Here is a 12,893-nt window from a genome sequence, read left to right as displayed (position 1 = left end):
TACCCGCGAGAATTTTTCTCACAACACCCGTTTTGCTTTCTGACGGGGAGAGACCCTTACGGGCCCCCGTAGCAGAGTCTGGTGCAAACCTCGCGTCTCATTGGTTGGCGGAAGAGGTGGGCGGGTCACCGAGGAGCCTGAGGAAGAGGGCGGCGGCGTTCGTGGTGACTGAACGGAGCCCGGTGACAGGATGGTGAGCGGCGGCAGCGGCGGCGGCGGCGGCAGCGACGCGGGTCGGGCCGTGATGCTGTGGCCTCGAGGGTGCGGGGGACGAGGAGGATCCGGGAGGCTGGGACGAGCGCGGGCGAGGCCCGAGCCGCGGAAGGCCGCGGTGGAGGGCCGGGAGGAGCGCGGCTGGCCAAGGGTGCGGCCGGGCCTGGCGTCGCCCCTCACCCCGGCGGCCAGAGGGCGTGCGTGCGAGGCGGACCCGGCCGCTCGTGCTGTCACGAGATCGGCTCGCTGCTGCCCGGGGAGGCCCACGTCTCCCTCCGGGACAGCCGGCCTCGGTGCAGAACGCGCAGTAGCCGCTGCTCTGGCCACTCGGGGGCTTGTGTCCTGTGGCCGCTGAGACCCCTTAGAGCGATCTCGTGGGAACCGTTGAAAGTCTGCGAAGATGTGCGAGTTGTTTGGAGAGCTTTAGCTTCCCCGGTCTGCATCAGCACTTCCCCCCCCCCCGCCCCCCCAATAGATTGCCGAGCCTACGACCTTTCTGTATGAAATCAGCTACGGAGCAGACACGTCCCCGCGATCAGTTATTTGAAGGGCACCTTTTGCTCCCTAAAGTTTGTCGAGGGTTTCCGTTTATCTTTGCCGTTTGTGCTGATGGACGGTAAAGTGAAGGCACCTCTCTGATGGGCGCGCGTTGCGCTTTCACAGAGATTAGGCTTGTGCAAACGACCTTTGAAAACGGCGGCTTTGTAAGAGGTCCAAAGATGGATGCTTAAGAGTGCCGGATTTTTGCGTCTAAACGGACTCCAGTTTAAAGTAGACTAGTTAATCTACGCCACTTTTGGAGACACTTTCCAGGGGAGAAGAGGTTGCTGCTAGGATTCCATATTCATGTTTCTGAGAGGTGAACACAACGTGTCAGGGTAGTTGCCCTGCTGTGCATCACATTTCTTTACAATTTTATTTTTAATTCTTGTGCATGTATGCCTCTGCCTGAGTTTACACATACAGGTGCCACTGGAGACCAGAGGGCTAGGCATCCCCCCTGAACTGGGGTTGCAGGCAGTTGTGAAGTGCCATGTGGGTATGGGGAACCAAATCCGGGTCTTTTACAAGATAAGCAAAGACTTTTAATTGCTGAGCAATCTCTACCGGGCTAAGTCAGGTTAGTATAGTGTAAAGCTGGCTGGCCTGGATTCACAGAGATCTGCCTGCCTCTGTCTCCCTAGTGCTGGCACCAAAGGAGTGTGCCACCACACTCAGTGTGTGTTGGTTTCTTTTGTCTTGATCTTTCCTTGACATTTTCATCACTTGATAATGCACTTGTGCTAGTAATGGCTTCTCTAGCAGATAATAATACCTTACTCCGGAGCATGATTTCTCACTACCAGAACCTCGAAGATAAAAACATTTATATATCCATGTATCCAGAGATAACAAGACCCCAGGAACCAGAAAATACTAGCTGCAATCTATTCATGATGAATTCTTCAAATTATAAATATCTAGTCTTATGAAGAGTAAACAGAATGATAAATATGGTGACAGGAGTCAATGTGGAAAGCAAGATCAGAAAAATGTAGAATGACATTGACAGTCAGATTTGCTGTGTGTGTGTGTGTGTGTCCTGTGTTTAAAAGTAGAGTGGTTCTTGTGGCATTATTTTCATCACAGCTGATTTTTTAACACTTCTTCCATAACATTCAGAAATGATTAACGAATTTTGCATATTTGGTATGGGTTTTTCTTTTTATTTCCTTTTAACTTTTGTTGCTTTCTTTTAACATTGGTCATGTTTCGCCCCTTTTTTTTTTTTTCATTCCCTGTCTGCAATCAACTTCTTCATTCCACTAAGGCTGGGCACAGAGTAAGTTTCTCTCCGCTCCTACTAACCATGGTGGTTGGGTGGCTGATAACTGGGTTTCTCACCCTCCCCAGCTCTGTCAAATAGGAAGGAACCAACCCCCATGCTTTGTTTGGGTTGTTTCTTTATATGAATTTAACATGACTTCAGTTTCCAGATCCTGCACTGCCTCTACTGTTTGTCTTAACCTGACTTGTTGCTGTGGAATTTAGACACAGGCACTCCTGATGTGTGTCCTGTAACCGTTTCTCATGACACCATCGCAGAAAACCATAGGATTATGTCCTGAGGTGCAGCCTTGATACTCCATCCAGTCACAGTTCACATATTGACAGTCAAGGCTATTGATGGCACCTCCTAGAATTAAGTCTTCAGTCATGCTGACAGGGCTTGTCTCACTAGTGTTCCTTAGGATACACTCTGACCCAACAATTCATTTCTAGCCCTGAGTTTTTCAACCTGAGTTAGACATAACACCCTCTTACGGATTCAGAGTTCTTTTTTTTTTTTAATACAGAGATTTTTTTTCCTCTTTTCCTTTTCCTCAAATGTCAGCATCCCACAATAACTCTGTTCTTCAACCCAAATCTGAAAGGATCCCCCTCTAAAGTGAAGATTGTTCTGTGTCAGGGTACTTGTCTATTAATTGAGACTGGATACTTTGTAGTGGTTTTAGCTTTGAAGGGTTTCCCCCCAAAGTGTGCTCATTTGTCACCTATTACTTCAGCTACTGTGTCTTCATAACAGTTCCTTTTCTTTGCAATCATTTTTATTTTAATTTCTTATTTAGTTTTTTTCGAGACAAGGTTTCTCTGTGTAGCCTTGCTTGTCCTGGACTCACTTTGTAGACCAGGCAACCTTTAACTCACAGAGATCCCCCTGCCTCTACCTATCCCGTGCTGGCATGCACCACCATGCCCAGCTCAATCATTTTAATTTTGTTGTGAGATGAATCAAGCTTATTTTAGTAATTATTTGCATTTCATACATTTTGGGTTTTTTGTTTTGTTTTTTGTTTTTTTGAGACAGCGTCTGTCTGTATTAATGGCTGTCCTGGAACTCACTCTGTAGATCAGCCTGGCCTAGAACTCACAGGCCTCTCAAATGCTGATATTAAAGGCGTGCACCACTCAGCCACATTTTTGTTTTGGATTGATTTTCAAATTTTTTAAAAGATTTATTTATTATGTATACAGTGTTCTGCTTGCATGTACACCAGAAGAGGGCACCTGACCTCATTATAGTCGGTTGTGAGCGACCATGTGGTTGCAGGGAATTGAACTCAGGACCTTTGGAAGAGCAGCCAGTGCTCTTAACCTCCGACCCATTTCTTCAGCCCCTGATTTTACATTTTAATTAAAAATTTTAATTAGTTTTTTAATGTGGATATGTTTGCATGCCCGTCTTTGTACTTCCCTCCAAGACCACAACAGGGCACCAGATCCCCTGGTATTGAAGTTACAGACAGTTGTGAGCCACCATGTGCGGGAATCAAACCTGGATCCTCCGGAAGGGCAGACCGTTCTTGTAACCACTGAGCTACTCCACAGCTGTCAGATTAACTACTTAATTAATTTTTTTCTGAGACAGGGTTTCTCTGTGAAGCCTTGGGTGTTTTAGACTCACTTTGTAGACCAGGCTGGCCCTGAACTCACAGTCATTCATCTGCCTCTGCCTCCTGAGTGCTGGGATTAAAGGCGTGCACCACCATGCCTGGCTAAATTAAAATTTTTAAAACATTTTCGTGGCAAAAACTGTTTGCTTTATAATATTAAACATGTAATGCTTTCTTTGATACTGTTCAGGGATAGTCATGCCTTGAAAACCAGTTAAGGAGTGTATGCACTGCTGAAAGGGAAGTCTGTATGAGGAAAATGCTTTAAGGTGTGCTCATACTAATCAACATGGGAAATCTCTTCTGTTGCTCTTGTTGTTTTGTTTTGTCAAGACAGGGGTTTCTCTGGGTAGCTTTGGCTGTCATAGACTCCCTTTGTAGACGAGGCTGCCCTCCAACTCAGACATCCGCTTGCCCCTGCCTCCCAAGTGCTAGTATTACAGGCATGTGCCACTGTGCCCTGCTCCCTTTGAATGAACTTTTTTTAGTTTTTTCTTTGTTTTTCGAGACAGGGTTTCTCTGTGTAGTCTTGGCTGTCCTGGACTCTCTTTGTAGACCAGGCTGGCCTCTGCCTCCCAAGGGCTGGGGTTACAGGCATGTGCTACCGCGCCTGGCTTAAATGAATCCTTAAACAATATTCCGTCGGTTTATTTTTTTTCAACCATGACATTTTTTAGTTTAACATATCATAGGAGTGGCTCCACCCGTCACCACCGCCCCACTCTCATCCCAATAGGGAACTTGCCATATAGACTGGGCTGGTTCTGAACTCAAAGAGATCTGACTGCCTCTTCCTCCCTAGCGCTGGGATTAAAGGTGTAGGCCACTATGCCTGTCCTAGGATCGGCTTTTTTTTTTTTTTTTTTCTTTATTTATCATGTACATAGTATTCTGCCTGCATGTCAGAAGAGGGCACCAGATCTCAACTTAAGTGGTTGTGAGCCACTATGTGGTTGCTGGGAATTGAACTGAGTTCCTCTGGGAGAGCAACTAGTGCTCTTAACCCCTAGCCATCTCTCTAGGCCCATGATTGGCTTTTTAATTCTTTGATATTTTTTGTGGCAATGCTCAGCTCCATCCTGCTAAGCTCCTACCTCATTTACCAGCTTTTTGCTCTCCTTCTCTAATGCACGTGGATGACTGTGAAAGTGTCATTGTTTACGTTTCCAAACTCGACCAAGGGGATGGAAGGAGCAGTTTTATCCAGGTAATACAGCTATAACAGTGATGGTTTCTAGTGAAAGAAAGTAAAGATAGCAAAACTTGTAAGTCAGATGTACATTGCATCTATTGAGATTCTAAAGGATAGATGTGCCTTGGAACATCTGCCAGACATTTGAAGTAACAAAGTCAGTTAAATCTGGGCTAGTTTTCTTCAAAAAAGTTTTTAACATAAACTATAAAAGTAATCCTTTCCCTATTATTTCATTTTTGGATTTATGTATAAACATACATACATACATACGTGTGTGTGTGTGTGTGTGTGTGTGTGTGTGTGTGTGTGTGTGTGTTGTCTGTGGGATAGTTTCACTTTGCAGCATAGGCTGGCCTAGAACTAGAACTTGATTGCCATGTAGCCCAGGTTGGCCTTGAACTAGTAGTCTTCCTGTCTTGGCTTCCCAAGTGCTGGGTTTATAAGCATGAACCACTATACCCAACATATTCATTCATATATATATTCTCATCCCCCCCTCTCTCTGTGTCTGTCTGTCTTTCTCCCTCTTCCTTTCTCTCCCTCCTTCCCTTCCTCCCTCCTTCCCTCTTTCTCCTTTTTGAGACAATGTCTCATTGTTATCTTAGGCTGGCCTGGAGCTCTATTTTTAGACCAGTTGACCTCAAACTCATAGAGATCTTTCTGCCTCTGCATCCTGAGTTCTGGGATTAAAGGTGTGTACCACCATACCGAGCCATATTATTCAATTTGGGGGGAAAAGTATGTTTTGCTTGCATGTGCTGCTGTATTAGGTTGCATTACAGCACATGCATGCAGTACCTGAGGAGGTCAGAAGAAGGCATCACATCCACTAGAACTAGATGGTTTTTTAGCTGCCTTGTGGGTGCTGGGAACTGAACCTGGGACCTCAGCAAGAGCACATAGTGCAACCATTGAACCATCTCTCTAGGCCAATATTATTTCATTTCTGATAATTTTCTTTAACAATGCTTTTTAAAATGCTGGCTGTGGCACACATTTAATGCTAGCACTTGGGAGGCAAAGGCAGGCAGATCTGTTTGAAGTCAGCCTGGTCTACAAAGTGAGTCCAGGATATCTAGGATACTATTACACAGAGAAAACCTGTTTTGAAAAACAAAAAACAAGCCAGGTGTGGTGGCTCACGCTTTTAATCCTAGCACTCGGGAGGCAGAGGCAGGCAGATCACTGTGAGTTCGAGGCCAGCCTGGTCTACAAAGGAAGTGCACAGGATAGTCAAGGCTACACAGTGAAACCCTGTCTGGAAAAACCAAAAAAGAAAAGAAAAACAAAAACACCCAATCCTTTTTAAAGTTAAATAGGTTTTATATTATAGTTGCAGAAATAAGAATTACTCTGCCCATTCTTCAAATGCTATAGATTCTAGCAGTATATTGTTCATTTTGCAGTTTTCATTTTATTTGATGTAATTTATAGGTTTCTAAGTCAGTATTTTTTAGGATTTATTTTTATGTGCATTGGTGTTCTGCTTGCATATTTATGCAAGTGTTGCAGATTCTCTGGAACTGGAGTTCCAGACGCTTGTGATCTGCCATGTGGTTGCTTGTGATCTGCCATGTGGTTGCTGGGAATTGAACTTGGGTACTTTGTAAGAACAGCCACTGTTCTTAACCACTGAGTCATTTCTCCAGCCCTAAATCAATATATATTTTTTTTCCTGTCAATATTTTTTATTTTTTACTTTTTCTGAGACAGAATCTCTTTATGTAGCTGTGGCTGACCTATAACTTGCTATATAGACTAGACGGGCCTTGCGCTTACAGTGGCCCTCTTGCTTCTGCTCCCTAGTGCTGGCATTAAAAGCATCTGCCACCACACTCAGAGTTTAAGTATTCATTTTAGACTACTTGATTTTATTTCTATTTTTATTGGTAAATAGCATAACTTTTGATATCCAAGATAAGGTTGTCTGAGAGCAGACATAGATAGTATCATGTGTTTGTCAACCCAGGATAGGAACCATATGGGTACCTTCTGCTCTCTTGGGCTCTGGAGTCTCTGATGGGCTTAGGGGTAATCATGGGAGGGTCATGTTTGACATCATGTCTAATGCTGTGTTTGTTCCTCCCTGACACCCAAAAGTTGGTGTTGGTGTTAGGAGACCTGCACATTCCACACCGCTGCAACAGCCTGCCGGCTAAATTCAAAAAACTCCTGGTGCCGGGAAAGATCCAGCACATTCTTTGCACTGGGAACCTCTGCACCAAGGAGAGCTATGACTACCTCAAGACTCTGGCTGGTGATGTCCACATCGTAAGAGGAGACTTTGATGAGGTGCCTTTGTTCTTTCCTAACCATCCTCTACTCTTTCTTACTGCTTAGCATAAACTTTATCTTTTTTTTTTTTTTTTTGGTTTTTCAAGACAGGGTTTCTCTGTGTAGCCTTGGCTGTACTGGATTCACTTTGTAGACCAGGCTGGCCTCGAACTCACAGCGATCCTCCTGCCTCTGCCTCCCAAGTGCATAAACTTTATCCTTTAGACTCGAGTTTTTCCATTCTTCCTCCCCTGCCCCTTTGAAAACTTATTCTAGGAACTAGACATCCAGAGGTAGAACACTCGTCTAAGCATGCATGGTGCTGGGTTCAATCCTCAACATCACAATTATTTGTTTCCCAAGTATAAAATTACAGGTGCAGTATTCATTACTTTGCTGCGATAAGTTCTTGACTTAGGCATCCTCAGACTTGGAGACATTTGCACATATATAATGAATTATTAGGGCTAAGAGCCAGATCTAAACACCAAAGTCATTTGTTTTTCATTCCTATATACCTTATATGCATAGCCTGAAGATACAAAGTGAATTCCATGCCAGCTGGCTCTATCAAATTCACCCTTCCTAGAACAGGGAAAAGCTAAGAGTTCTTAAATTTCAGCTATTAAATAATGTGATTCTTGACAAGTTACCATATTTTTCAGCATATAAGATGACTTTTTAACACCCCCCACACCCTGAAAAATCTGTGCTAAAGTCGGGGTTGTCTTTTTTTTTTTTTTGGTTTTTCGAGACAGGGTTTCTCTATGTAGCCTTGGCTGTCCTGGACTCACATTGTAGACCAGGCTGGCCTCAAACTCACAGAGATCCACCTACCTCTGCTTCCAAGTGTTGGGATTAAAGGCGTGCACCACTACACCTGGCTGGCTCAATTTTCTTAACAATTATATTTTATTATGAACTTATAAACCAAGAGTGCCTCATTTATAACCCAACTAACCTAAACAGTAGGAAAAGGAGATTGAAGAACACAAGAATGGAGCCGGGCGTGGTGGTGTGCACCTTTAATCCCAGCACTCGGGAGGCAGAGGCAGGTGGATCGCTGTGAGTTCGAGGCCAGCCTGGACTACAAAATGAGTCCAGGACAGTCAAGGCTACACAGAGAAACTCTGTCTCGGAAAGAAAACAAAAAAACAAAACAAAACAAAACAAAAACCACAAGAATGAAACCGTAAGATATCAGTTCTGAGGAATGATTCTGCTGGCACCTGGAGCAGCCAGCGCCTGCAGCCCCGAAGCGTTCCCTTGAGCAGTTCTCTCTAGGAGTGTCCCAAAATGGAGTGATGAACAGCCAGAACTATCCCAAGTCTCTCCAAAAAGCTCCCTCTCCTGTTTTGGGCCTATATATATTTATTTCCTCCCAGAGTCTGTCCATATGTTTTTCAGCTGGTCACAATCAAGCTCCCACAGGTGGTGGTTTGTCTTCTGGTGGATTAACATCACCTGTTCTCTGACAAGTGTGTTCCTCTTGGGATTATAACAAAAAACATGTTTACCTCTCCTTCATCCAAGTCTGCTGCACAGAGTATACATTGGAAAAAGGGTAGTCTTATATGACGAATATTTTCTATATTTTAACTGGAAAGTTGGGGGTCATCTTACATGCCTAGTGTGTGGTCTTATATGCTGGAAAATATGGTACTTTTCTTCTGACCCTCAATAAATATGATTGGAATTGAATAATTCACGAAACAGACCTGATTACAATGTGAATAAATTACCTTGTGCTTCTTGGAATCATAAGCTTTTCAAAAAATTATTTAATTTGGTTGATGTTTTCAAAGGGTTTAGGGCCATTGAGGTGGCTCAGTGGGTAAAGGCGCTGATGACCTGGTTTGATCCCCAGGACACACATGGTTGAAGGAGAGGCCTGACTCTAGGATGTGTGTACAATGGCCCAGGTGCACACATGAATTGATACTGAGACAAAATAAAAATATAAAGATCAAAAAACCCGTTTCTTTTTTAAATTATATTTATATATACATACACACACACACACACACACACACACAATTTATATTACACATAAATAAAATAAACTACATCCAGTAGGAAGAACCATGAAGCAATCAGGAATTATATAAATGTTACATTCATAGTGATTTGGCTATTTGTATTTGGCAAACTTGAAGTAAACATCTTTCCTATCTTGGTGAGTCTAAAATTATGAATGAAAATCAATATCATATCTCATCTCTGTTAACTTAAAACATCTATCTAGACCTAAAAACATTTTAAACCCTTAAAGAATTAAGCTTAATTATAAGACTAAACTATCTGGTCTTCAACCCCATCAGAGACTTGAGAAGGAATAAAACTTAATTACCTGAGTGAACCAAAAGTATAGGTTAGTAGCTTCAAAAATGGAAAACTGACAGAGACAGTTTTCTGCCTGAACAGTCCCCCAAAACTCTCTATAATGTTGGAGCATCATCTTCAGCCTTCTGACCCAACATATCTGACAGACATATTTGTGAGGCAGGAACTATTGAGGACTTGCTTACCCTGTCTTGGCAGAATTTGGCCATCGACTCTGCCTACATCCAAGCTTGCCTATTTTTAGGCAGAATTCTGTCTGTGGCAGAAACAAGTACATTTTGCCTAATGGCTTGTTTGCCAAATTTCAAGCCATCTCTAAGGGAGATTCTTTGATGCTCATCAACTTTGAGGTAGGTTGAATGTTGCCAGGAGTTAACCTGTCTTATTGCCAAAGAATCTTTAAAAAAATCCCAAAGAGTTTCTTTATACCAAACAAAATGAACATACAGTGTTCTTATTTAGCAGATCTAAAAACGATTTGGGGTAAACCATGAAGACTTGGTAATGCAAGCTAGGAAAGAACAGCCAACTTGTTTTTGGTTTGGATTTTTTTGTTTTTGTCTTTTGTTTTTGGTGGGATTTTTTGTTGTTGTTTATTTTTTGTTTTTCCAAGACAGGGTTTCTCTGTATAGTTCTGACCAAGACAGGGTTTCTCTGTATAGTTCTGACTGTCCTAGAACTCACTCTTAGACCAGGCTGGCCTTGAATTTACAGATCCACCTGCCTCTGTCTCCTGAGTGCTGGCAGCAGCTTACTTGTTAATTAGAATATAAGTCTAGCAGGGTGGTGGTGGTGCATGCCTTTAATGCCAGCACTTGGGAGGCAGAGGTAGGGGGATCTCTGTGAGTTCTAGGCCAACCTGTTCTATAAAGTGAGTCCAGGACAGCCAAGGATACACAGAGAAACCCTGTCTCGAAACCACCACCGCCCCCCAAAAAATATATAACTATATTAAGGTTTTTCTATTTGTGTCAAAAAGTTTAATTAGAAAAGCTAAAAATTTATTCCTAATTTGCTAAATGCACAGACTTTTAGTGCCATGTAGACAGGATTTGAATCTAACAGCCATTTTATTGGTATATAACCTTGGGCAAGTTATCGCAGCTTGTTTGTACCTTACTTTTTTTTTTCCCCCCAAGACAGGGTTTCTTTGTGTAACAGCTCTAGCCGTCCTAGAACTCACTCTGTAGACCAGGCTGGCCTGGAACTCACAGTGATCCTCCTGCCTCTGCCTTCCCAGTGCTGGGATTAAAGGCGTGCGCCACCACCGCCCGGCTGTAACTTAGCCACTTCATCCGTAAAATGGGTATCATAACCATAAAAGCCTGGGATATAACTTGTCAGTCCCAGCTTATAGATTCTGTGCTTTAAGTTGTAAAAATCCCAAGTTTAAGGGATAATTACTCTAAATTTGTTTTTTTTTTTGTTGTTGGTTGGTTGGTTGGTTGTTTTTCGAGACAGTTTCTCTGTAACAGCCCTGGCTGTGTGGACCTCGATTTGTAGACCAGGCTGGCCTTGAACTCAGAGAAATTCACCTGTCTCTGCCTCCTGAGTGCAGGGGTTAAAAGTGTGTGTAACCACTGCTGGCTCTTAAATGGTTTATTATAGTAGTTGTGCATCCATGCGCGAGTGCCACAGTGCTTCTGTGAAGATCAAAGGACAACAGCTCCATGAAGTCAGTTTCCTCTTTCTTTACAGTGTGGGACCCAAGGATAGAATCCAGGCATGGTGGCAAGCATCTTTACCTGCTGAGCCATCTCACCAGCCCAGGAATAATTATTCTGCCCTGAAGAACCCATATTGTATAGAAATTACCTCAATAAAGTGATTTCTTGATAGCCTCCAGTTTATATCAGCTGAATTGTGCTTTAAGCACCATTGCAGCATCACAGGCTGAGGAAAGCAGTTTAAAGTGCGTTTGTTGTAAGGTGCTGTGTGAAGACACCTATGCAGCATTGAATATTTAACAAGTAGAGTTTTATGCCATCTGAAATACGTGTTTTCTTGCTGCCCCTTTTCTATATTAGAACCTGAACTACCCAGAACAGAAGGTTGTGACTGTGGGACAGTTCAAGATTGGTCTGATCCATGGACACCAAGTTATCCCGTGGGGAGACATGGCTAGCTTAGCACTGCTTCAGAGGCAGTTTGACGTGGACATCCTTATCTCAGGACACACACACAAATTTGAAGCATTTGAGCATGAAAACAAATTCTACATTAACCCAGGTTCTGCCACTGGGGCATACAATGCCTTGGAAACGTAAGTACCACAAGTTAGGCACCTAGAGCTTTAGAAAAGTAGTAGCTGCATGTGTGACATTTTATAAAGAAAAATACAACATTAGCTGGTCATGGTGGCTTACCACTTTAATCCCAGCACTTGGGAGGCAGAGGCAGGTGGATCTCTGTAAATTTGAGAGGCCAGCTTTGTCTACAATCACAGTTCCAAAACAGCCAGGGCTATTACATACAGAAACCCTGTCTTGAAAAACAAAAAAGAGAGAATGAAAAATACAACATTTAAATAAGATCTGGCATGGTGGTACATACCTTCAATCCCAGCATTCCAGAAGAAGAGGCAGGTAGTAAATCTCTGAGTTCAAGGCCAGCTAGGGCTACATAGTGAGACTCTATATCTCAAAGAAAAAAAAAAAAACAGAATAAATAAATAAGTCTGTATCAGTAATCTTTTTTATTGCTGTTCTTTTTTGAGACAGGGTTTCTCTGGCTATCCTAAAATTTACTTTGCAGACCAGGCTGGCCTCGAACTCACTGAGATCCACCTGCCTCTGCCTCCCCAAGTGCTGGGATTAAGGGTGTGTGCCACCACCGTACAGCTACTGTTGTTTTCAGTGTGCAGTTAGCAATCAGATTTCTCCTTGTGTTCAATATCTTGAATTGAAACTTATAGTGATGTTGCTTTAGGATAAAACTCTAACATTGTTTATTTTTCTTCCAGAAATATTATTCCATCATTTGTGCTGATGGATATCCAGGCTTCTACAGTGGTCACTTATGTTTATCAGCTAATTGGAGATGACGTGAAAGTAGAACGAATTGAGTATAAAAAATCTTAAAGCCAGGCCTGTCTTGATCATTTTTTGTTTTTCTGTTTGTTTTCATTTCCTTGTTCGAATCAAATAATTAAACAATTAAGAGGCACTCCGTTGTATCACCTTTATAATATTTTGCACTAAAAGTCTTCTCTGTTAATACCTAGTTGCACTAAGCTTCTTGTAAACTATAAGAATAATTGAGTTTGCAGTCCATGGGTTCTTTTGAGAGAAGTCTTCCACACACAGGGCCCGTGGTAAATCTACCCTTATAAATATCTTCCTAGTTGGAATTTGGACTTCATTACAAAACTAGTGCTTGAAGAGAAATAATCCAGACGTTCTGTGTATGTTTTCTCTTCTCTGGTAATAAATGTC

At 42.7% G+C, this 12,893-nt stretch overlaps 1 protein-coding gene across 1 annotated transcript; it reads left to right on the top strand.

Moving 5' to 3' along the window:
* Positions 1-80: 80 nt before the first annotated feature.
* Vps29 (VPS29 retromer complex component) lies at positions 81-12,653 on the top strand. The gene is made up of 4 exons (XM_051161555.1): positions 81-193; positions 6,943-7,134; positions 11,487-11,722; positions 12,422-12,653. The coding sequence occupies exons 1-4, from the start codon at positions 191-193 to the stop codon at positions 12,537-12,539; spliced, it is 549 nt and encodes a 182-aa protein (XP_051017512.1). The 5' UTR covers positions 81-190; the 3' UTR covers positions 12,540-12,653.
* The last annotated feature ends 240 nt before the right edge of the window (positions 12,654-12,893 follow it).

The sequence above is a fragment of the Acomys russatus genome, chromosome 19, assembly GCF_903995435.1.
Source record: "Acomys russatus chromosome 19, mAcoRus1.1, whole genome shotgun sequence".
Classification (NCBI taxonomy): domain Eukaryota; kingdom Metazoa; phylum Chordata; class Mammalia; order Rodentia; family Muridae; genus Acomys; species Acomys russatus.
The sequence above is the reverse complement of the archived record's forward strand: the minus strand, read 5'-3'. Positions and strand labels throughout refer to the sequence as shown.

Excerpts from the sequence above, each read along its gene's own strand:
- Vps29 (XM_051161555.1), top strand. Across the intron at positions 7,135-11,486 it reads TAAGAGGAGACTTTGATGAG|AACCTGAACTACCCAGAACA; the intron begins GTGCCTTTGTTC and ends TTTCTATATTAG. Across the intron at positions 11,723-12,421 it reads GCATACAATGCCTTGGAAAC|AAATATTATTCCATCATTTG; the intron begins GTAAGTACCACA and ends TTTTTCTTCCAG.